Source organism: Gorilla gorilla, chromosome 16 (assembly GCF_029281585.2).
Source record: "Gorilla gorilla gorilla isolate KB3781 chromosome 16, NHGRI_mGorGor1-v2.1_pri, whole genome shotgun sequence".
In the NCBI taxonomy this organism is placed as follows: domain Eukaryota; kingdom Metazoa; phylum Chordata; class Mammalia; order Primates; family Hominidae; genus Gorilla; species Gorilla gorilla.
This window is the reverse complement of record NC_073240.2, coordinates 79,540,831-79,566,587: the sequence shown is the minus strand read 5'-3', so window position 1 is coordinate 79,566,587 and position 25,757 is coordinate 79,540,831. Positions and strand designations below refer to the sequence as shown.

At 47.0% G+C, this 25,757-nt stretch overlaps 1 protein-coding gene and 1 pseudogene across 3 annotated transcripts in view; both read left to right on the top strand.

Moving 5' to 3' along the window:
• The first annotated feature begins 3,452 nt into the window (after nucleotides 1–3,452).
• Nucleotides 3,453–4,020, top strand: LOC101141006 (large ribosomal subunit protein eL18-like; annotated as a pseudogene).
• A 7,480-nt stretch (nucleotides 4,021–11,500) lies between these two features.
• CHRNB4 (cholinergic receptor nicotinic beta 4 subunit) overlaps nucleotides 11,501–25,757 on the top strand; it is a 30,680-nt gene continuing 16,423 nt past the window's right edge. Inside the window, exons 1-2 of one of the 3 annotated variants that reach the window (XM_055363926.2) lie at nucleotides 11,501–12,460; nucleotides 15,600–15,660. In XM_055363926.2, coding sequence (XP_055219901.2) covers nucleotides 15,615–15,660 — 46 coding nt within the window. In that variant the 5' untranslated portion in view covers nucleotides 11,501–12,460; nucleotides 15,600–15,614. Of the gene's footprint in view, nucleotides 12,461–15,599; nucleotides 15,661–23,820; nucleotides 24,017–25,757 lie in introns of those variants that run through there. The other 2 variants (XM_004056612.5, XM_019010491.4) reach the window with 2 other exon arrangements.

Here is a 25,757-nt window from a genome sequence, read left to right as displayed (position 1 = left end):
AATACTTCAAGGACTGATTCAAGTTCAACCAACCAGTTGACACTCCAGAAAGAGAACAGAGAAAACAAAGGGCAAGGGGTTACCAAAGAAATAATAAAAGAAAATTTCCTAGAGCCATGTTGAAGCCCAGCCATGTGTCATGCACCGTGTGGATACTGGAGCTACATACAACTGCCACATGGTGCTGAGAATCTTGGGAGAGAGAGACAGAAACAAAACACTTGCATAAATTAATGTGAAATTGTAGGTAGAATGCAGAGCGCAAAGGAACCTATAAAAACTTAGGCCAAGGAAGAGCCTCCTGAGACAGGGACGTTCAAGTTCAGAAGTAACCAGGCAGGAGAGAATGGGAGGAGTTCTGGGCAAAGGGAACAGCATGTGCAAAGACTGTGTGGCCAGAGAGGGCATGATGAGTTTGAAGAGCTGAAAGAAGACCTGCGTGGCTGGAGCTAAGAAGAGGCTTCCTAGGTGGTGAGCAGGGGAGGAGGTGAGGGGTGGATCCAACCATGTCAGGCTTTGAGGGCCCAAGAGTGGTAAGAAGCCAGGTTTTAGAGACAAAAACAGGTCCCTAGGGAGACAGAAAATGCTTTCTATTCCTTCTGGATACCAAGAAACAAAGCACAAGTTAAATCCTCAGTAGCTACTCACTTCTCTAGTGCTGGGTGGGACTTTCTGCTCCACTGCAAAGAGCTCAATCTGGCCCTGCCCTGTGCAGCACAAGGGGGCAAAGCTCCTTAGGCTAAATCACAGGTGCTTTGGTTTTTAAAACTTGACTGAAGGACTTGGGTGACTGATGGGTGAGCAAGAAGAAAGTTGTTTGGATTCATGGGTGCACATTTAGGCAGTTTCAATATTCCATGTGTGAGTGCGACTGTGATGCATATTGATGCATTCATTTTGCACATCTGATTATTTCTTTAGGATCTATTTCTAGAAATAAAATTTCTGGTACAAACAGATGGGGCACTTTTAGGGCTTTGGCCCTACAGAACAGTTGTTCCAGTTTACAGCCCCAGCAGTGGATAAGTGTCTGTTTACTCAAACTCTTCCCTGTCCAGCTGTCATTATATCTTTTTTATCTCTGCCAATGCAGCAGGAAAAAGAGGTATCTTGTGGTTTTAGCCCTCTCCTCCTCTTCCTCCTCCCTTTTTAAGACAGGGTCTCGCTTGGTCACCCAGGCAGGAATGCAGTGTCTCAATCATAGCTCACTGAAGCCTGGATTCAGGCAATCTTTCTGCCTCAGTCTCTGGAGTAGCTGGAACTACAGGTGTGCATCACCATGCCCAGCTAATTAAAAAAAATAAAAAAAACTTGAGAGTTTTTTGTTGTTGTTGTTGCGGTGGCTCATGCCTGTAATCCAAACCCTTTGAAAGGCTGAGGCAGGCAGCTTAAGTCCAGAACTTTAAGACCAGCACGAACCACATGGTGAATACACAAAATACAAAAATTAGCTGGTTGTGGTGATGTGCACCTGTAGTCCCAGCTACCTGGGAGGCTGAGGCAGAAGGATCGCTTGAGCCTGGGAGGCAGAGGTTTCAGTGAGCCATGATTGCTACACTGCACTCTAGCCTGGGTGCTAGAAAAAAAAATTTTTTTTTTTTTTTTTTTGTAGGTATGGGGTTTCACTTTGCCGCCCAGGCTGGTGCTGGACTGCTAGCTCCAAGCAATCCTCATACCTCGGCCTCCCAAAGTGCTGGGATTACAGGCGTGAGTCACTGCATTTGGCCACATTTCTTTTATTGTTCTCATGGTTACAGTTGTTTCATATATTTACTGGTCATTTCTACTTTTTTATTTTTTGAGATGGAGTCTTGCTCTGTCACCCAGGCTGGAGTGCAGTGGCGTGATCTCGGCTGATTGCAACCTCCGCCTCCCAGGTTCAAGAGATTGTCCTGCCTCAGCCTCCTGAGTAGCTGGGACTACAGGTGCCTGCCACCATGCCTGGCTAATTTTTGTATTTTTAGTAGAGATGGGGTTTCACCATGTTGTCCAGGCTGGCCTTGAACTCCTGACCTCAGGTGGTCTGCCCACCTCAGCCCCCCAAAGTGCTGGGATTACAGGCATGAGCCACCGCGCCCAGCCATATCTACTTATTTTTAAACTACGTATTCATGCCCTGTGCCCATTCCTATTGGGAATATGTCTTTTTCCTATTGATTTGTACCGATATTAACTCCCTGTCTGACATACATTAAATTCTCCCGATTTATCATTTGCTTATTAATTTTATGACATTTTTATATCATAAATCTTTTTGCAGTCACGTCTCCAATCTTTCCTTTATGGTTTCTATTTCCATGTTAAACTTAGGATGGCCTCCCTCACGGTGACATTATATAAATGTTTTCTTCTATTTCATTCTATTTTCCTTGTTTATATTTAACTATTTGTCCCATTTGGAATTTATGTTAGCATGCGGTTTGAAGAAAGATCAAATCCTTAATTTTTTCAGCCATATTTATTTCCTCTCCATTTTGAAATGCCAAATGTGTCATTTGCTAAATATTTAAAGTATACGTGGGACTTCTGGGCTTTCTACTACATGACATTGGTATATCTTTTATAACTGTTATAGCCCCCTACATTCTTTTTTTCTTTAGTATTTACTTGATTTTTCTCTCCCATTTACCAGTGATTTTAAAATGAATTTACCAAGTTCACTACCACCCTCCCTTCTAACAATTCCTTTAGGACCTTGACTGGAATTTATAAATTAACTTTAAGGTAACTTCCCTTGCAATGATAATTGTCCCATCTCTTGGCTTCAACGCCCCACATAAGAGCACGTTTACAATGAGCCAAGGTCAAAGCGGTGCATCCAGCGGGTTCCTGTCCCTGCCGGGAAGCACAAGTTCCTCCCTGTCCCCTGCCCACCCTGCTGGCTCTGGCAGGCCTTGAAAGGCCCATTAGGAAGAGGCCATTCCTCCTTCTTCATTAACACCTGTGCCCTGGGGACCAGACCAGACGTTCTAGGAAGAGGAAAGTCCTCTCCTAGCCTCTCCCCACATACCATGCGCTCCCCTCAACAATGTGGGGAGCAGCTGCAGATTCACCGTGTCCTGCCCCCACCCCAGCATAAGCACCTAGAGCTGGAGTCACTGGGGCTTCAGGGGGAGGGAGGGACTTGCCTGCCACATCCTGGGGTCCTGACTGGGTGGGCTTTCCTGGGAGACCAAGAACACAGATGTTCTGATGTTCTTTTTTTATCATATTGATGAGGGAGGAGTGTTGAGAAGTTAAATGACAATTTACGAGAGTCAGTTACAAGTGAGGATGAGCACAGCTGTCCCAACTGCAACCTCCTGTTTCTCTCCTCTGCCTACCCCACCCCACTCCCACCTCCACGGCCCTCTATAAACTGTGGCAGGTGGACCTCGGTAACAACATCACCCGGGGCTTGTTAGAAATTAGAAACGTGGCTTTCCGGACCTGGCAGAGCAGGAGGCGCCATCATGGGAGTTGACATCCGCCCCAACAAGAACCAAAAAACGTTCCGCGCAAGGAGCCCAAGAGCCAGGATATCTACCTGAGGCTGTTGGTGAAGCTGTACAGGTTTCTGGCCAGACAAATCAACTCCATATTCAACCAGGTTGTACTGAAGAGGCTGTTTATGAGTCGTACCAACCGGTCACTCTGTTGCTCAGATGATCCGGAAGATGAAGCTTCCTGGCCGGGAAAACAAAACGGCCGTGGTCTTGGGGACCATAATGGATGATGTGCGGGTTCAGGAGGTTGTCAACCTGAAGGTGTGTGCACTGTGTGTGACCAGCCGGGCTGCAGCCGCATCCTCAGGGCGGGGCAGGGGGCAAGATCCTCACTTTCGACCAGCTGGCCCTGGACTCCCCCAAGGGCAGCAGCACCATTCTGCTCTTTGGTTCTCTCCAGGGCCAAGAGGTGTACCGGCATTTCGGCAAGGCCCCACGAACGCCGCACAGCCACACCAAAGCCTACGTCCGCTCCAAGGGCCGGAAGTTCAAGCGCGCCAGAGGTCAAAGGGCCAGCCGAGACTACAAAAACTAACCCTGGAGCCTACCCTCTTATCAAAAAGATTTTGGATGAAGAGAGAAAGAGAGAAAAGGAAAGAAAGAGATGTGGACCCCACCCTTGTCCTGCTGAGTCAGAAACTGCGTTTCAATCAAATCCCCAGGCAATTGTGTGCACGTGAAAGTTTGAGAAGCCAGGATCCCAAGACTTACCTGAGCTGGATGGAGCTCACAGGAACCGCTGAGATAATTACCCACCCTAGCCCCGCCTCTCTTGGGACAAGCCTGACCTCAGGAGTAGGGCCTGGGCCCAGGCCAGGGCAAAGCTGAAAAGTGAAAGAACCAAAGCTTCTCTCAGACACCAGGTGCATCGGAAACCAGCCTATTTCCTGCATCGACGGCTGTGTGGAGTGATGGACAAGCATGAGGTCAGTGTGACACACACTTGGGTTCCAGTCGTCGCACTGACTCTTACAGGGACTGTAACATGGGGCCCTCTATGAGTCTCCGCCGACTTACCTGTCAAATGGCAAGAACTACACCACCTCACAGACCTGATGGGAAAGCAGAGGTAAGTTTATCAAATGTCCAGAAGAGTGCCATGTCATAGTAGGTTTTTACTAGAAAGGAGAATATTGATGCAGGGCAGGTGAGCCCCAGAATCGGGGCTTAGCCCAGGAGGGTTTTTGGCTTCTCCCAGGAAACAATTTAAGGGTGCGCCAGTGCTGTTAGCAACTTTTATTAAAGCTGCAGTGTACTGCAACAGCAGCGGGACTGCTCCTTGTGGGACAGGGCTACCCCACAGGCAGTGTGCCAAGAGTAGCAGCTCACAGGCAGTTTTGTAGTCATATTTATATTCACTTTTTTTTTTTTTTAAGATGGAGTCTTGCTGTGTTGCTTGGGCTGGAGTGCAGTGGCGTGATCTTGACTCACTACAGCTTCCGCCTCCCAGGTTCAAGCAATTTTTCTGCCTTAGCCTCCTGAGTAGCTGGGATTACAGGTGCACACCAACATGCCTGGCTAATTTTTGTATTATTAGTAGAGAAGGGGTTTCACCATGTTGGCCAGGCTGGTCTTGAACTCCTGGCCTAAGTGATCCACCTGCCTCACCCTCCCAAAGTGCTGGGATTACAGGCATGAGCCACCGCACCCATCATCATCTCTAGCTTGGACTCCTGTGAGCCTCCTCACTGGTTCCCTGCTCCCACATTGAACCCCTAGACTCTTGTCTTCATCCAGCAGCTAAAACAAGCCAATTAAAGCAATCATGTCACATCCCTCCCTGCTTGAAACTCTCCAGAAGAAACTAAACCCTTTTCCTAATTTGAAGACCTTAAATGATGATTCCTGCCTCACTATCTCTGTCTAACCATATTTTAGGCTGTTCTCCTTGTTCACACAACATCAGCCTCACATGCCAAGACTGTCCCTCTGTGACTTTGCCATCTCCTACTCTGTCTGCCTATAATATTCTTCTCCCAGAGTAGGGTTGGTTCCTTCTGGTCATTCAGGTCTCAACTCAAATATCACCTCCTCAGAGAGCTAGGGTACCCCTTCTCTGTCACCCTGCAGCACATCACTCTGTTTTGTTTTCTCTAGAGCCTTCACCACCACAAGCAGCAGTTATCCTGTATGTTTCTTTTTCTTTCTTTCTTTATGAGACACGGTCTTTCTCTGTTGCCCAGGCTGGAGTGCAGTGGCGTGACCTCAGCTCACCTCTGCCTCCCAGTCTCAAGTGATCCTCCCACCTCAGCCTCCTGAGTAGCTGGGACTACAGGCATGAACCATCATACCCAGCTAGCGTTTGTTTGTTTATTTTGGAAGAGATGGGCTTTAACCATGTTGCCCAGGCTGGTCTCAAACTCCTGGGCTGAAATGACCCACCTGCTTCAGGCTCCCAAAGTGCTGGAACTCCAGGCATGAGCCACCCTCACCTGGCCCTATTTCTTTACTTGGTCGTTGTCTCCCCATCTTACACCCCCACCACCCATAGAATGAGGGAGAATAAGGATTTTGTTTTGTCCACTACTGTATCCCTAGGACTTAGAACAGTGACTGGGACATAGTACATGCTCAGTTAATGCATGTGAATAAAGTAATAAAGATGCTTACCCTTCACCCTTCTTTCTGCTGCCTTCCTGCTGAACTGTGTGCAGCAGCTGGCTATATACCACATCAGCCCAGAGCAGTGTTTATAACAGAGGTTTTCAGGCATCTCCTCTCCTTCAGATGCATGAATTAGAATTTCTGGGGGAGGGTCTTGGGAATTTTTATTTGGAGGCCACTGCTTTAGATAACCAAGAATTGGTTCAGGTCAGGGCCTAGAAGAAAGGCTTTTTTTTTCCCCTCTTCAAAATCTTGTGGCTGTGCTTTCAAGAGGACATTGATAGCTTCATCCTGGTATGCAGGAAGCACTTAAGAACTATTAGTTGGAAAGAAGATGAAATGAAATCTGTACTTAGTTATTACAACTTTCTTTTTTCTTTTTTTACAAGACACCAAGGGCGAGTAATTACAACTTTCTTGATGCAGTAGAGGAATCACTGATCTGGGGACCAAGAGGACTGGGTTTGTCCCCCGGTTGTTGCTGCTTCCTAGGGAGGGCAGTCTCTGAGCCCCAGATTTCTTATCTATAAAAAGGGACAAATAGTACTTAGACAATGGAGTTATTTCATTCATTCATTCATTCAAACATTTATTATCTCTGCATTCTAGGACTGAGCCAAGGCCCAGGTGATATAGAAATAAACAAGAGGCTAGGCGTGGTGGCTCACACCTGTAATCCCAGCACTTGGGAAGGCCAAGGTGAGTGGATCACCTGAGGTCAGGAGTTCAAGACCAGCCTGGCCAACATGGTGAAACCCCATCTCTACTAAAAATACAAAAATTAGCCAGGCATGGTGGCAGGCACCTGTAATCTCAGCTACTCGGGAGGCTGAGGCAGGAAAATATCTTGAACCCAGGAGGCAGAGATTGCAGTGAGCTGAGATCACGCCACTGCACTCCAGCCTGGGCAACAGCAGTGAGACTCCTTCTCAAAAAAAAAAAGAAAAAAAAAAAAGAGAGAAACAAGAGACAGTCATTGTGAGCAATAATGATATGTGTCCCCAGAATCAAAAGTGCCCCACCCTCTTCCCTGCTTGTAGCTGTGGTCTCAGTGAGGTCCCAGAGCAACACAGGAGAAAGGACCTGCTCTGATACAGAGTCTGATGGAACTTTATTTAAATCATGATGCTTCAGCCAGGCGTGGTGGCTCAGGCCTGTAATTCCAGCACTTTGGGAGGCCAAGGCGGGCAGATCATGAGGGCAGGAGATCAAGACCATCCTGGCTAACACGGTGAAACCCCGTCTCTACTAAAAATACAAAAAATTGCCGGGCGTGGTGGGGAGTGCCTGTAGTCCCAGCTACTCGGGAGGCTGAGGCAGGAGAATGGCGTGAACCCGGGAGGCTGAGCTTGCAGTGAGCCGAGATCGTGCCACTGCACTCCAGCCTGGGTGACAGAGCGAGACTCCGTCTCATAAATAAACAAATAAATAAATATGCCTCTAGCATTATGGGAACAGGCATGAAACATCCCAAGCCAGCTCAAAGGAGTTAACTTTCTTCAAAACTTATATAGAGTAAATTCACTTTCTATGCTACCAATCTTCATTCACTCATCCATACAACAAATATTTACTGGATATTCACTACTATTCCTATTAGGTGTTGTGCAGCTGGTGGAGGAGGTTGCCATTTACAGTAAAGGAAACATTGGATAAGAAACAGGTTTGAGGCTGGCCGCAGTGGCTCATGCCTGTAATCCCAGCACTTTGGGAGGCCAAGGTGGGCAGATCACTTGAAGTCAGGACTTTGAGACCAGGCTGGCCAACATGGTCTCCACTAAAAATACAAAAATTAGCCAGTCGTGGGGGCATGTGCCTGTAACCCCAGCTACTCAGGAGGCTGAGGCAGGAGAATCGCTTGAACCTAGGAGGCAGAGGTTACAGTGAGCCAGGGTCGTACCACTGCACTCCAGCCTGAGTGACAGAAACTGTCTCCAAAAAAAAAAAAAGAAGAAAAGAAAAACAATTGGAGGGAAGATTGTGAGTTTCATTCTAGAGAAGCTGAGTTTAAGGGCTTATGAGAGATACATGCCTGGAACTTAGGGCAGATGCCTGGTCTCCAATGTACAGAAGATATTGTAAGCTATGCATGCAGGTGTGCTAGGGAGAGAATGTAGAATAAGAGGGCCCAGGGCCTTCGATCTTTTTCCACTGCAGGATCTGCCCCAACTCTCGCCACCAGAACAACCCAAACCCCGTATTGGAAAGTGAGAGGTATAATTAAGGGAATCAGAAGAAGAGAGGTTTTTATGCCCGTCTCTGGAGTCTTATTAGTCATTCTGCTCTTCTTTCAGCTTTTTGACATCTTATCTTCTACAGCGTTTGCCAATGAGTGCTGCAGGAATTCCCCGTATATCTGGGTGCTCCCAACATCCCTGTTGTGAAACGAAGGAGAGTTCATCATAAAAGTTTTTAGCAGCAAATTTTTTTTTTTGCTTTGTGTTACTTTATTCTACAAGTGATTTTTATTTACTTATTTGCGCAAATTTATGGGGCATGTGTGAAATTTTGTTTCATGTATATAATGCATAGTGATCAAGTCAGTATTTAGGCTGTCCATCTCATGAGTGTAGTACATTTTTGTTTAACCCTAGTCACCCTACTATGCTATCAATCATTCAATTTATTCCTTTTTTTTTTTTTTTTTTTTTTTTGAGACAGAGACTTACTCTCTTGCCCAGGCTGGAGTGCAGTGGTGCAATCTCAGCTCACTGCAACCTCCACCTCCCGGGTTCAATCAATTCTCCTGCCTCAGCCTCCCAAGTAGCTGGGACTACAGGTACGTGCCACCATGCCCAGATAATTTTGCATTTTTAGTAGAGATGGGGTTTCACCATGTTGGCCAGGCTGGTCTCAAACTCCTGACCTCAAGTGATCCGGCTGCCTTGGCCTCCCAAAGTGCTGGGATTACAGGTGTGAGTTATCGCACCCAGTCTTGAATTTATTCCTTCTAACTGTATGTCGGAGCAAACAATTTGAAAGTGAAATTTTGAAAATCTCATGAGTGGCACCAAAAATTTAATAAAATACCTAAAAATAAATCTATCAAACCTCTACACTGAACACTATAGAACATTGTGAAATTGAAGAGGAACTAAATAAATGGAGAGATATGCCATGTTTTGTATTGGGAGACACAAAATTGCCCAATATGATAATTCTTTCCCAATTTGTCTATATACTCAATGTAATTCCAATCAAAATTTTCAGCAGGCGTTGTTGTGTTTCTTTTTTTCAGAATTTGAAAAGTTGGTTTTAAAATGCATATGAAAATGGACAGGACGTAGAGTAACTAAAACAATTTTTGTTTTGTTTTTGAAACAGGGTCTCGCTCTGTTGCTCAAGCTGGAGTGTGGTAGCACCATCGTGGCTCACTGCAGCCTTGACCTCCCCTGGATCAAGCGATCCTCCTACCTCAGCCTCCCAAGTGGCTGGGACCAATAGATAAGTACCACCTCATCCGGCTAATTTTTTCTATTTTATATACATATGTAATTATATGTGAGATATATATAGATACAGATATATAGATATATATAGATATGTAACGTATATATACACAAAATTAGCCAGGTGTGGTGGTGTGCAGCTGTAGTCCCAGCTGCTAGGATAGGGAGGCTGGGAGGTGGGAGGATCACTTGAGCCTGGGGGGTTGAGGCTGCAGTGAGCCAGGATCACGCCACTGCACTCCAGTCTAGGTGACAGAGCAAGTCTCACTCTCAAAAAAAAAAAAAAAAGTATGTACTGTATAATTTTGTTCATACAAAATTCTAGAAAGTGCAAACTAATCTATAGAGACAGAAAGCAGATCAGCCTGGGACAGGATTGGAGGGAGCGGTGGATGACAAAGGGGCATGAGAAAACTTTGGGGGATTACGGAAATGTTTGCGGTCGGAATTTTGGCTTCATGAGCGAACACAAACGACACTAATCAAGTTGTACATTTTTAAAATGTGCAGTTGATTGTACTCCAGTTATCCGTCCATAAAGTTGGCGTGGGGGGAACTCTTAAAACCAGTTGAAATAAATCTATACCATTTAGAAATTAGAACAGTGGCTCCATTTGGGAGGGTGGGGACCTGGAGGAAGTACAGGGGGTCTTTTGGGGTGCTGGTAATGTCTGTGTCTTGAGCTGGATGCTGGTTACACAGGTGTGTTCAGTTTGTGAAAATTGATTTAGCTGAACATTTATTTGTGAACTATTCTATACATATATCTCAATTACAAGTTTTTTTTAAAAAGCTCTTTCACCAGACCTTAGATGAGTGCTGTAGTTACAGACAGTATAGGGATGATCTGGACTCCGGAATCTGCCTGTCTGGATTTCACATTGCCTATTTTTCACAGCACGTATACGGAAGATACTCTTGATCTCCCTACTTAACAGATGAAAAACATGAGGCACAGAGAGGTTAAAGAGTTTGCTCAGGGTTACACAGCTAGGAAGCTGCAGATTGCAAGCCCAGGACACATGATGCTGTGACTCACCTCTGCAGTCTCTCCTAATCCAGGCTTTACCTGATACACTTAGCATAGTGCTCAGCAGATGGGAAAGCACTGAATGCATGTTCTTTGCTGTCATTGTTATTGTTTAAGGTGTCTCCATTGAAAATACTTCCAACAAAGGAAACAGAAGGAAATCAGACCCCATCAGGGCAGACTTAAAAATCAACATCTGCCCTTAAGTGGAGCACCCAGCAATGTTACCTCAATTCTCTTTGAGTATTAGGCTTTCCCAGCAACGTGCCAAAACGCTGGTACAGAGCATTAGGCTTCTTCTCTCCCTGGTAAGTTATCCAGAGGAGGGATCCTGGCTTCATCCATCCCTGAAGCACATGGCCTGGCACAGATCTGGGTCTTTATGCTATGTGAACAAGTGAAAGGGGGAATTGGAAGAGACAGGTTCTCAGGTCCCTTTTTAGCCCCTGAGGGTCTGGAGTCCTTGAAGCCATTGAGCTTCCTCTGCACAGCCTTTCATCCTGGAGCCCATTGCAACCCATCCCTTCCATGGTGCTGGAGATGGTAAGTGTTCTGGACAGCAGATGCTGAGATGTAGTTAAGAATGGGAGAGGGTTCAGTGGGGACCAGTAATTACTGTAAATGATAAGAGGAGGAGGTAGCTGGATTGGGCAGGGGAAGACTTCAGATTGCCATGCAGATCTAACAAAGTTTCAGCCCCCGCAACAGGAGGACTTGGAGTTTGAGTTGAGCAAAAATGGCAGGCCCTAGGACTCTCGCTGTGCTCAGTAGTTGGTTTGGGGGCTGGCCAGGTAAAGTGTGGCCTCTACCTCAAAAGCTGAGGTAAAGCCTGAAGATGCTAGCCACTGGAGGCAGGCAGCTAACTGCATTCTTGCAGCTAGGAGATTTGAATATCTCTGCAGTGGTCACAGTCACAAAAGGGAAGAAAAACACCCAGCAGGTTTTCCACCAGCACTGCCAGCCTTTGCCTGGCTGTCAACGGACAGCTGGGGAGCCAGGTGAGGCAAGCTGTGGAGAATCAAATATGGAGTAAGGAGGTCCTTCAATGAGGAGACCATAAAGATTGAGAGGAATCAGAGCCGGCTTTTCCAAGATGAGTCCTGAAAGCCCAGATGCTTCTGATTAGCAGGAAGGAGGGAGGAGGTGATTCAGGACAAGGTAGAGTGAACCCTTTAGACTTAAAGCCAGAATTTGAAACAGCTTAATGTCCTGCCTCCCTCAGAACTTTCAGATGGAAGTACACATCATTAGTTATGACTGATTGAGGAAGCAACAGTCAGGATTGCATTGTAAAAGGATCATGCAACTATTAAGCACCTACTGAATTCCCATCTGTTATAAAGGAGACAGGAGAAAAGAGAAGGAAGGGGTGGTGTGCTATCTGCTGAGGCTTTCATTATCCCATTTAAGCCTCAGACCAACCCTATGAGCGGGGTGACAACTATCACCCTCTTTTTATAGATGGAAAAAGCAATCCTCAAAAATGTGAGATAACTTGCCCACCACAGCTGCTAAGTGGCCAAACAGATTTGAGGCCAAGTCAATCCAACCATAAGTTTTTATAATTTCTCCCATTCCACCACCACCCCTAGTGCCGCCATCATTTCTGAGCACTTATTGAGTGCCAAATCACTGTGCGACATGCTCTACCCACATTACCTTGTTGAAGCATCAGGACAGCCCTTATAGATGAGGAAAAGGAGAAAGTAGCTAGTCCAGGGTTATGGAGCTCCAAAATGGCAGAACCAAAATGGGTACCCTTGTCTGTTGACCTCACTACCTTCATTACCATCTATAGATGGAAAGTCATGGAGTCACCAGGCCGGAAGTGCCATGGAGGAAACTCACTCCAATCTGCTGCATGAAGAGAGGATTCTCTGAGACTGAGCAAGGTATCAGGCCAGCAGCAGGCACTGAGATGCCACCAGCCCAGATGATGAGGCCTCAGATGGTGCTGGCCAGAGGGGTGGGAACCAGCTGTTCCTTATCTCAAGCCCTTCAGGTTGAGTGGCTGCACTCCACAAGGCCTCATGTCTGAGTCAGCCCTGACCCATGTCCTCAGGCCCCACTGGCAGAACCACCAATGCTACTGGCTCTGTGGCCTCAGCTGCTGTGTGCCTCAGACATGGCAACTTATGACTCTGATCTATAAAGCAGCCAGTGATCTATAAAGCAGCCAGCGAAGGTTGAGGTTCAGCCTTGAGGCACACTGAGGCACACAGGTGGAAAGGGGAAGAGCAGAGAGCAGCAGGGCCTGGGAGACTATGGCCCCACGACCCAGCAGAGGCCAGATACAGGCAGGAATTACTGCTCCACCTCCTGCTGCAGCTGTGGGCAAGTTACAAGTGAAGGACCTGTGGATTTTGCTGCTTGGTAATCATAGGTTCAAACTCCAGCTTCACCAAACTCCTTCCCTGTCAGCTTTCTCACTAGAAGATGGGGCAGTAGCTTCTTGTGAGGATAAAATGATGAAGTATCTAGCACCAAGTAGCTACCAGGTATATTGCGGCTTCCTCACCACCTGTCCTAAGAGATAAGAATCCAAGACCCTGCCCTGTCCCTGCAGCCCTTTTGGGCTCATGTGGGGCAGATGCGACCCTTTTCAAAAAAAGTTCTGCTAAGGGGCTGAAGGAAGCAGGCCTTCTTCTGGAGCTGCTAAAGAAAGGAAGACTACCCAGGGTGGGGGCATCCTGGTTCACTTGTGTTCCCAGGGCTCAGAGAGCACTTGCCGCTTACACCCTCCTTGATGGAAGTGTCAGGATTCAGTCAGGGAAGAAGCAGAACCACGTGAGTTATGGGCTAAGGGATTTATTGCACAATTAGACCTTACGTGATTGTGGAGGGGCTGGGAAGTAGAGGTGTGGGGAGGGAGCTGGAGAGTCAGAGAAGGGGTCCACTTCTCAGTCAATCTGAGAAGCTGAAACATGTCCAGCTTCTGGTGGGACCACCAAGGGCAAGGCCCTGGAGAGGTCTCTGGGCAGCTGTGCCTTGCAGAGCTCCCACATCTGTGGGTCTTCACAAAATGCCTGTGGTAGACTTAGGGTCAGTGCAGGTCATATGGTCAGCAGTCGGGGAGAAGAGCTGGACTCAGGGCAGAGTGAGGACAAGCTGGCATTTGCCAGCACCACTACATCTGTCACTACTGAAACCAAGGGGTGAATTTGATCAGGTCTGCCTGCCACCCTGCTTGCTTTTGGCCGCTTGCTTTTTGTTTTGTTTTTGTTTTATCCATGAACCCTGAGGCCTTAGTCCACTGAAGGCTGAACCTCAAACTTCACTGGCTGCTTTATAGATCACTGGCTGCTTTATAGATCAGAGTCATAGGTTGCCATGGTCATGGTTGCTTCAGCTGTTTTTCAGGAACTTGGGCCAGCTCCTGTCCAGTTCAAACTGGTTGAGATCACTGACCCTTCAACTGGACCTGTGCCAATGCCCGAGAGAAGGTCCATTTGGATGTCAGAGGGCCAAATACTCCACCTTCAGATCATGCTAATGCCATCATTTTCTGCACTTACACCCTATGAAATGTCACAAAGCCCGACTACACTTGCAGGAAACAAACCTATGACTTCATTTTTCCCCGCTGCCAATCACCTCTCCCCACATCTTAGACCATCACACTTCCCTAGCCCATAAGCAACCCTAAGCCTTATCTCTGCGGAGGTGGATTTGAGAGCTGTACTTCCCCCTCCTCGTTTGGTGGCCTTGTGCATAAATCAGGACCTGTGTCACAGTGATTGACTTGCTGTACACCGGCAGAATGGACCTAGACCTGGCCAGTGACACCGCTTGTGGCCACGGCCACCTTCAGACAGCAATGGCTGCCTCTTTCCTTCTGCCTTCCAAATCACACATAAATGCCCCTTTTGGCCAACTCTTCCTCTGTAAGGCTCCTCCTCAAGGGGCACCAGCACTGATGGGGAAGCCAGAGAAAGGCAGTTCAGGTTGGGGGTGAAAAGCCAGGAATGTGAAGACCAACTTCTGCTTGGCTCTTACTTCCTTAATTAGAGAGGCTGGAGCCCAGGGCATCAGCTACAGGTCTTAGGACAAACCCTGGGCCCAGGAAAACAGAGCTGGATGAATCCTTGGACACCATGAGATCTACCATCTCACTCCACAGATGGGGAAGTTGGGCTCTGACTCCTGCTGTCATTTGCGGCAGGTCCCAGGCTGCTAACTGCATCCTCTCTGGCCAGCACCACTGCAGCCTGGGCCTCAGCTAGTGGAGCCAACTAGGCTCACCCACTGCCAAAGCAACTGTAAGAAGGGCACATGACAGTCATGGGCAGAACCCCAGGCCAGGATGTCAGTCTCTCTGGCCTGTGGACAATTGCTCAGCCTGCAGCTGGGGCCTGGCTAGGCCAGACAAGGGACCGGGTGCACCAGCAGGGAGGGCACCTGCCCATATCCACAGCCATCCTCCTCCTGGGCACACTCATGAAAAGGCACTCCTTTAAAAAAACAAAATTTATTAAATATTTCAAACATACATAAATCTATAGGAACCCACATAACAAACACCTGGGAACCATTATCCGGAGTTGTTCAAACATACTCATATGTAGTCATATTTGCTTCAGACCTTCTTTTCTCATTTTATGAACTAAAGCAAATTTATTTATGAAATAAAACCCCCAGAACCTCCCCCCATGCTTATTTTTCTTCCCATCCCCAGAGGTAACCACTTCTCTGAATTTAGAGTTTATCACTCGTGCAATTTTATTCTTCTGCTACTTACGTGGGTATCTTTAAACATGTTTTTAAATGTTAGCCAATGTGTATATGTTCACGTATGTTATATGTGATTTGTACATATTCAAAACTTTTTTGCTTAACATTTTTTAAAGATGTTTGTTAATACATGTGACTTTAGATCAAGGGTCAGCAAACTTTTTGTGTAAAAAGCCATATAGTAAGATATTTTAGGCTTTGCAGGCAACATATGGTCTCTGTTGCAGTCTTTGCTTTGCATTGTTTTATTTTGTTTTGTTTTTTATAGTGCTTTAATGTTATAAAAACCATTCTTCTTAGCTCCAGATTTGGCAGATGGGCGGTAGTTTGCTGGCCCCAGCTCCAGATCATATTGTATTATGTGAGTATCCCACAGTTCATTCCTCCATGTTCTTGTTGATGGACATCTAAGTGGTTTCCAATTCTCACTACACAAGGGTGACTATGAGCATTATCATATAAATGAGTGTCTCTGGGGTACACACCGAGAAATGGAAGGGCTAGGCATTGGACGGAAGCATCTTTGACTTTACAATACATTATCAATTTCTCTCCAAACTGGCAGCCCCAGTTTACATCCCCAGCAGCAGTTGGCGAGTGCTCCTGCTGTTCCACATCCTTACTAGCACTTGCTGTTATAGGGCTTTCAAAATAATATGAACTGCCAGGAGCGGTGGCTCACACTTGTAATCCCAGCACTTTGGGAAGCCAAGGCAGGAGGACTGCTTGAGCCCACAAGTTTGAGACCAGCCTGGGCAACATAGTGGGACCCGGTCTCTACAAAAAAATCCCAAAAATTAGCCAGGTGTGGTGGCATGGTTGTGGTCTCAGCTACTTGGGAGGCTGAGGTGGGAGGATCATTTGAGCCTAGGGGGTTGATGCTGCAGTGAGCAGTGATTGTGCCACTGTATTCCAACCTGGGCAACAGAGTGAGACCCTGTCTCAAAATAACAATAAGATATCCACTTTTTTTTTTTTTTTTTTTTTTTTGAGACAGAGTCTCACTCTGTGGCGCAGGCTGGAGTGCAGTGGCGCCGATCTTGGCTCACTGCAACTTCCGCCTCCCGGTTTCAAGCAATTCTGTGCCTCAGCCTCCTGAGTAGCTGGGATTACAGGCATCTGCCACCACACCTGGCTAATTTTTGTATTTTTAGTAGATACAGGGTTTCACCATGTTGGCCAGGCTGGTCTCAAACTCTTGACCTTGTGATCCATCCGCCTCGGCCTCCCAAAGTGCTGGGATTACAGGCGTGAGCCACTGTGCCCAGCCAACAATAAGAATATATTCTTATGCAGCAGAAGGAACAGATTCACCCCCACGCCTTTTCTTTTTCCTTTTTTTTTTTGAGACAAGTCTCGCTCTGTCGCCCAGGCTGGAGTGCAGTGGTGTGATCTCGGCTCACTGCAAGCTCTGTCTCTCAGGTTCATGCCATTCTCCTGCCTCAGCCTCCTGAGTAGCTGGGACTACAGGTGCCTGCCACCACACCCAGCTAATTTTTTGTATTTTTAGTAGAGACAGGGTTTCACTGCGTTAGCCAGGATGGTCTCGATCTCCTGGCCTCGTGATCCGCCCGCCTAGGCCTTCCAAAGTGCTGGGATTACAGGCATGAGCCACCTCGCCCAGCCCTACCACCCCCTCGCCCTTTTATAAAGCACTAATCTCATCCATGAGGGCTCGCCCTTATGACTTAATCACTTCTTAAAGGCCCTACCTCTTCATACGATCATCTTGGCAATTAATTTGAATTTTGGGAGACACATTCAGACCATAGCAATACTCTTCATGAAAGGCCTTATGTATATTTTGCTAGATTTAGTCTAAGGTTTTTGTTGCCATTGTGAATAGAATCTCTTTTTCTTTTTCTTTTTTTTTTTTTTTTTTTTTTTTTGAGATGGAGTCTCTCGCTCTGTTGCCCAGGCTGGAGTGCAGTGGTGTGATGTCGGCTCAGTGCAAGCTCCGCCTCCTGGATTCATGCCATTCTCCTGCCTCAGCCTCCCAAGTAGCTGGGACTACAGGTGCCTGCCACCACGCCCAGCTAATTTTTTTTTTTTTTTTGTATTTTTAGTAGAGACGGGGTTTCACCATGTTAGCCAGGATGGTCTCGATCTCCTGACCTCGTGATCTGCCCGCCTTGGCCTCCCAAAGTGCTGGGATTACAGGCGTGAGCCACTGCACCTGGCCGAATCTCTTTCTAATACATTTTCTAACCTGTTGTTATTGATGTATAGGAATGCTAGTATCTCATTATCACTTCTGTGTCCATTCCCCTCACTCCTATCCATGGTAAACCTCTTCCTATGTTTGCAGGTCATTCAAGTTTTCTTTTCTATGAATTACATGTTCATATTGTTTGCCCACTTTTCTTTTGGTTGGTTGACTTTTTAAAATATTAATGTTTATATATATAAAATGTTTATATATATAATTCCTTAAATATTCTAGATATGTGTCCTTTGATTATATGAATTGCAAATATCTTCTAATCTACGGTTTCTCTTTAAACTTCATTTGTGGTATGTTTGGTTGAATAGAAGTTTAAATACTTTAGTGAAGTCAAATCTATTACCATTTTTCTTTTGAGCTTATGCTTTTAATATTTTTTTCTCCTGAGACAGTCCCACTTTGTTGACCAGGCAGGAGTGCAGTGGCTCAATCACAACTCACTGCAGCCTCAAACTCCTGGGCTCCAGTGATCCTCCCGCCTCAGCCTCCTAAGTAGCCAGGACTACAGGCACACACCAGCACACCCAGCTAATTTTTTATATAGAGAGAGGAGATGGGGTCTTGTTATGTCGCCCAGGTTGGTCTGGAACTCCTGGGCTCAAGCAATCCTCCTGCTTCAGCCTCCCAAAATGCTGGTATTACAGGTATGAACCACCACACCCAGCCACTTTTAGTATTTTGTTTAGGAAATTACTTTCTACTTGTTATGGATTGAATATTTGTGTCCCCTTTAAATTTGTATGTTGAAATCCTGGCCTCCAATATAATGGTGTTAAGAGATGGGGCCTTTGGAAAGTAATTAGGTCAGGAGGGTGGAGCTCTCATGATGGGATCACCACCTTCATAAGAAGAGATGCAGGAGAGTTGCCTCCTGTCTGTCTTGCTCTCTGCCATGTGAGGATACAAGAAGATGGCCCTCTGTGAACCAGGAGGTGGGCCCTCACCAAGAGCCGACCATGCTGGCACCCTGATCTTGGACATCTAGCCTCTAGAACTGGGAGAAATCAACGTGTGTTGTTTAAGCCGCCCATTCTATGGCATTTTGTTAGAGCAGCCCACACTAAGACACCACCCCAGTCATAATGATATCCTCCTATGTTTGCTTCTAAATGCTTTCAAAGTTTTGCTTTTCAAACTAGATCTTTAATGAACCTGGATTTTATTTTTGCTATGGTGTGAACTAGGGATCTAGTTGTATTTACTTCCCATATGGATAATCAATTGTCCCAACATCATTTTTAGAATATTCCATCCTTTCCCCAATGATCTACAAGGCAACTTCTGTCTTATTTCAAGTTTCCATGTGTCATGGATCTTTTGCTGGGCTCCTGTTCTCTTCCAGTGGTCAATTTGTACATCCCCCTCGACATTTAACTGTCCTGATTCCTATGACATTATCGTATGTACACAAATCTTAAACCTTCCATTACTCACTGACCTCTATGTCATTCATTTTTTTTTTTTTTTTGAGACGGTCTGACTGTGTCGCCCAGGCTGGAGTGCAGTGGCACAATCTTGGCTCACTGCAATCTCTGCCTCCCGGGTTCAAGTGATTCTCCTGCCTCAGCCTCCCAAGTAGCTGGGACTACAGGTGTGCGCCACCATACCCAGCTAATTTTTTTGTATTTTTAGTAGAGAAAGGGTTTCACCATGTTGGCCAGGATAGTCTCAATCTCTTGACCTCGTTATCCACCCGCCCCAGCCTCCCAAAGTGCTGGGATTACAGGGGTGAGCCACCGCGCCTGGCCTATGTCATTCTTATTCTTTAAAAATATATTCATTTGGGTTCTGCTTGAAGGAGAGCCTGAGTCAAGGATTTGGGTGCAAGCATTTTTTTAGAAGATGATTCCGGGAAGCAAGGTAAGAGGGTGAGAAGTGAGATAGGGAAGGGAAGAAAGTCAATAGATGGTACATTAATGAGAAGGTTGCCACAAAAGGTAACTGGGGCTCAATCTCACTGGGCCCTTCAGTTATTCCAGCTGAGGGGTGGTGAAGCTGTGGTATTTATCCACCAACTCCCTTTCTTCATGGCTGTTTTAAAATGCACTCAAGATTTTCATTAGATATGGCAAGACACACAGATATGGAAATGACTGTCCTGAAATAGAGTTTTTTATACTCAGAGGTCCCTAGAAACAAGAGACATGGCATGCCAGGCAGGGATACATGGGGAGGCACCAGGGTTGGTCAATAAGTAAAGGGAGCTGGGGGGAAATGTGGGCAAGAGCTTTATTTGTGGCATCCAAGAGAAAGGCAAGTCAAGCCAGGGTAAGCAGGCACAGGATTAGCTATTAATAGTTTAAATAATTTCACTAGGCTCCAGAGCATAGGGCTGTCCCTGGTTGTCTGGTTCATGGCCCTGGGATGATGAAGGCAGATGGACAATGGCCCAGTATAACAGTCTGATGAAGGAGGTGGTTGGGGGTGTGGGCTTCGGATTGGCTGGTTTGCGTATGGAAGGTGTATTTGCAGGTGAGTCCCTTACTGTCTCGGGGAATTGGCTAGCCCTGGGAGGAACAGTCTCTCCAGGATCAGCAAGGCCTCAGCTGTCAAAACATCAGGAAATTCAGGAAATGAAAAGGCATGATGAATACACTGAGGGTGCTCTTAAAAGCATCAGCTCCCTGGCATATATGTGGTTGGCAATGCCAAGGGGTATGGAGAGGGCACCAGCGGTGTCTGCACACTGTTCTTGGCCCTTCAATTACTACATGAATTTTAGAATCAGCCTGTCAAGTTCCACAAAAAAAATCTATTGGGATTTGTTTGAGAATTGCTTGAATTTATAGATTAATTTGGTGAGAAGTAATATGTTTATAGCATTGAGTCCTCCCATTCATAATATATATGGCCTATATTTCAATTTAGTCAGCTCTTCCTATTTTTGTATTTGTCTTAGGCCTTTTGTAGTGTTATAACAAAATACCAGAGACTGGGTAATTTACAAACAAAAGTTTATTTTCTCAGTTCTGGAGGTTGGGAAGTCCAAGATCAAGGCACCAGCAGGTACAGTGTCTAGTGAGGGCCTGGTATCTGCTTCCAAGATGGTGCCTTGAATGCTGGCTCCTCTGGAGGGGACAAATGCTATGTTCTCATGCAGCAGAAGGAACAGATAAACCCCCCACACAAGCCCTTTTATAAGACACTAATCTCATCTATGAGGACTTGCCATTATGACTTGATCACTCCTTAAAGGCCTTACCTCTTAATGTTATCTTGGCAATTAAGTTTTAACAAATGTGTTTTGGAAGACAGATTCAGACCATAGCAATACTCTTCATGAAAGGCCTTACATATATTTTGCTAGATATATTCTAAGGTTTTTGTTACTATTGTGAATAGAATCTTTTTTTTTTTTTTTTTTTGAGACAGTCTTGCTCTGTCACCCAAGCTGGAGTGCAGTGGTGCAATCTCCGCTCACTGCAAGCTCTGCCTCCTGGGTTCACACCATTCTCCTGCCTCAGCCTCCCAAGTAGCTGGAACTACAGGTACCCACCACCATGCCCAGCTAATTTTTTTTTTTTTTTGTATTTTCAGTAGAGACGAGGTTTCACCGTGTTAGCCAGGATGGTCTCGATCTCCTGACATCGTGATCCGCCCGCCTCAGCCTCCCAAAGGCCTGGGATTACAGGCATGAGCCACCGTGCCTGGCCTAGAATCTCTTTTTCTATTTCATTTTCTAATTTGTTATTACTGATGTATAGGAATGCTAATAGGTTTTTTCTTTTTTTAAGATGATCTTGAATTCAACAACCTTGCTAACTCTTACTAGTCTTAACAATTTATCTGTATATTCTTTTGGATTTTCTGCATAGACAATCATACCTGCCTGCAAATACAGGTAGTTTTTTCTTTCCAATTTTAAAATTTTATTTCCTTCATTTCTGTTATAGGTTGAATCACATACATTTCTGATGTTGGGCATCTCATAATCTTAAAAAAATGGCAATTTCATATGTATTAACCTAACACATTGCCTAGGACCTCCAGTGCCATGTTCAAAAGAAACAGTGATAGAAGGCACCCTTGTCTACGTCCTAACTTTGATGGAAATTGCTTCTAAAGTTTTACCATTAATTATGATAATTGCTACACATTAAGAAAGATAGGGCCAGGCATGGTGTTGCATGCCTGTAATCCCAGCACTTTGGAAGGCTGAGATGGGAAGATCGCTTGGGCCTGGGAGGTGAAGGTTGCAGTGAGCCAAGATCCCACCACTCCACTCAGGCCTGGGCAACAGTGAAACCCTGTCTCAAAAAAAAAAAAAAAAAAAAAAAAAAAAAAAAAAAAAAACTAGCTTGCTAATAGTGAATTATCTGATGTTGACTCTGCCCTTACGTTATTGTAATGAAACCTAATTCATCATGATGCATTGTGTGTGTGTACATTGCTGTATTCAACTCGGTATTATTTAAAATTTTGGAATCCATGTTCATAAAAGTTAATAGCTAACATTTATTTGGTTTTCTAGGTTCTGGGTATTAAGTTACTTTACATGAATTATTTCATTTTATCCTAAAAGGCTTATTGTGAAGGTTATTTTCCCCCTTTATATATGAGGAAGTTAAGGCACACTGAAGGCAAATCATTTTGCCTAAGGTCACAGAGAAGATTAGTGGCACCAGAATACAAATCCGGATGCCTGGCTCCAGAAGCAATGCACTGGCCACTGCTCTGTGCTGTCTCTCTGTGACAAAGACTCATAATTCAGATTGTTCTATAATGTGTTTTCCTTGTACATCCTTGTTCTGGTTTTGTACCAAGATTATATTATTCTCAATAGATAATTAGCTCTTCTTTTTATTTAAGGAAAATACATGTCAAAGCTCTATAAAAACCTATTTCATCCTATCCCCTTTGCTAGCCTAACTTTTACAGTTCTGCAGTGGCCTCCAGGTTTTATGTCCTTTCCAAGCTCCTGTCCTGGGTATATTGGGGATGTACACATCCTATAAAGCCAGGGATACAGACCACGGATCAGCAGCAGGCCTCCCACTCCCAGCATCCTTTCAAGTACTGGCATACACCCAAGCTCCCAGCTTCTAGCCAAGAGTCTTTTGGTCCCCACTTATCCCAAAGGACCTGCCACTGTCTTTGTTTTCCAAAGCCCAACAGGCTCCAGGCTCTTCAGCCTCCAAACACTTTGCATTTCTTTTCTGGTTTTGGTTCATGGAGATGATTATCCTATTTTCCAGCCTTGCCATGTCTTTATTTACTTTGTATATCTTACCTATTACTGCTGCAGTTTGGAGAAGAGAGGATGCCCTCAATCCTAACTTCTCCAAAGCATCCCAAAGGGGAGGTCCGCTTCACTTCAACAGTGTTGTTGTTGTTTTTAAAGACCATATGTCAACATGTCAGATTATAGCAAAATGACGTGGGGGGAGCAATATGAAAGCAAGACTGAGAGTCCTGGAGATAAGGTGGCAAAGCTGCCTTTTTACAGGCGGTTCCCTTAGACCCCGCCCTTCCTGTCTTGTTCCTCCAGTTGTCAGATTTGCCTGTTAGGGCCCACACAAGGGAGCAGGTATGAGGACTGGACTGAGAGAGAGTTGGAGAAGCTGCCAGAGGCCCTTCTAGATCCAGAATTGAGGCAGCAGTTCCCCAGGTGGGGGCTGTCCCCCCACCCGCAAGGGAATGGTACTGATTCCAAAAACGCGTCAAGGACACCCTGGCTAGTAGAGGGATGTGCTTGAATCACCTGAGCGGCCTCTGTTCAGCCCAGATTGGAAGGCCCATGGGGGAGGACGAGGCCAGCCCACTCCAGCCCCATTCCCTTCCTTTTAACTCTGCTCCTACCCCAGTCCCCAAGCTGGGTGAGGGGCCCTGAGCTATTCACCCTCCCAGATTCCACTCACTTTTCCTAAGTGTCCTCCCTGCAAAGTCTGCAGAGAGCAGCGCTCCCTCGCGTCGGCTCACCCAGCAGTGTCCTTTCTTTCAGCAAACCCCATGCGAATGAACCTGAGATGACTCATTTGCCTAAAAGCGTCTTCGAGGTGAGGGAAGGCAAAGCCCAAGGACCCCCCCGCTCAAGCACATGCTCTTTCCCCAACAGTAGAGGGATCTTGAGCTAGCGTCCGCCGCCCTCGAGGGCTCAGTCTCCCCAGCTGTACCAAGGGTGCCCGCACTGTCCTGCCTGCCTTCCTTGGGGGAAGGTTGCGAGGCCCGAGGAGATAGGGAAGCCAGGCGGCAGGTGGGGTCCAGACCACCCAGGGGGCGTCGGGGCGGAGCAGCTGGCCCAGTACATCCCTGAGTGGGCGGGGCTCCCAGCTGCTGCCCACGCGGGGCTCGGCGGGGCTCTCCGCGGGGTCCTAGTGAGCGCCGCCCCGGCAGCAAACCTCGGGGGCCAGGACCGGCGCTCACTCGACCGCGCGGCTCACGGGTGCCCTGTGACCCCACAGCGGAGTTCGCGGCGGCTGCCACCCGGCCCCGCCGGCCATGAGGCGCGCGCCTTCCCTGGTCGTTTTCTTCCTGGTCGCCCTTTGCGGGCGCGGTGAGTTCTTTTCGGGGAAGGAGGGAGGGGCGCCTGGGTTGGGCTGAAAGTGGCTGGACTGGCCACAGGTGGGAGGGAAGGGAGGGTGCCCTGCGCCCGGGGGAGTGGCCCGAGATTGTCCCGGCCAGATGGGGGCGTGGGCAGGGCTGAGCCCACTCGCTGAGGCAGCGGGGGCGGGCCTGCGTGGGTGGGTCTGCCAGGTTTGGAGTGGGGGCCGCCTCTTCTCGGAGCCGCTGCCAGGGCCAGGGCCACCCTCCAGGGCGAGTGTCTGTGGGCTGGGCAGTGGGCTGGATGACACCGGCTTTGCAGGCACCGCGGGTCATCCCCAGCAGTCTGGGAGGCTGGGAGTATACCGACTCCCGCTCCCAACAGGGCCGAGGCTCCTTCCTTGCCTAAGAGGCGACTTTCTTGAAGCGTGGGCGGTGTAGGCGCTTGGGAGCGAATCTGCTGCTCAGCCTTAGAGAGAAGTCCCCTCCAACACAGCCGTGGTAGAGATGGGGAAACTGGGCCGGGAAGGAAGGGGGCTTGCCCAAATCACCAGCCCTGGAATGTTTTGTGCTTTGGGGGTGGATCTCCCAGCAAACACATTTTATGGCACCACTGCCTCTGGTCACCCACCCGAGGTGTGCCGGGCCTGGACAGCCAGCTTGACTGAGGGCCAGGCTGGTGAAGTTGGGCCTGCCACTCAGGAAGGAGACCCAGCCCTTCTCCAGGTAGAATGCAAATGTGAGGACTGCCTTCTCAGGGCCTCAGTTTCCCCACCTGAATTCCAAGGGCCCTTCTAGCTCCTACAGTCACCCAGGCTTTTCCTCCAAGCCCCAGTCAGCCTAGAGGACCAGGGCTACCTCTTCCTTGGATAGAGACCCACCATAGGGGAGGCAGGAGGTAGGAGTCAGGGAATATATAAGGAGCTAATAATCTGAGAGGAAGCCATAGCTGGAATTCTAAACTGTGAGTGTGTGTCCAGTTTGGGAAAGCATATCCAATCTAAAAATTTACATTGAAAAAATGGAAAGATATACCCATCATTTTGGAATACAAACTACAGAAAGTAGTTTGTACTACTCCTATAAAGAGGTGGAGCTCTCATCAAAGATGGTGTCTGCAGGCAGTCTGTGTATCGTGGCTCTTCTACTAGCTGGGTGACCCTGTGCCATTTCTTTCACCATCCTGGACCTCAGGTTCCCCATCTGTTCTATGGAGAGAATATGCCCTGCCTACATATTTGGAGACTTGTATGTGTGTGGGGGCCAGTGGCAGTGTTTCTTAGATGTGGTCCTGGGGCAGCCTGTATCACCCTGTACAGATTTCTGGGTCCCACCCTAGGCTTACAGGATCAGAATCTCTGGGAATAAAGCCTAGGAATCCAGGTGATTAATACACATGATTGAAGAAGCACTAATAGTATGTAATAAGCTCTTTATAAAAGATAAATTCTCTACATAAAAAAAAATCATAGGCCAGGCGCGGTGGCTCACACTTGTAATCCCAGCACTTTGGGAGGCAGAGGCGGGCGGATCACGAGGTCAGGAGATCGAGACCATCCTGGCTGACATGATGAAACCCCGTCTCTACTAAAAATACAAAAAATTAACCAGGCGTGGTAGCAGGCGCCTGTAGTCCCAGCTACTCAGGAGGCTGAGGTAGGAGAATGGCATGAACCCGGGAGGTGGAGGTTGCAGCAGTGAGCTGAGATCATGCCACTGCACTCCAGCCTGGGCGACAGATCAAGACTCCGTCT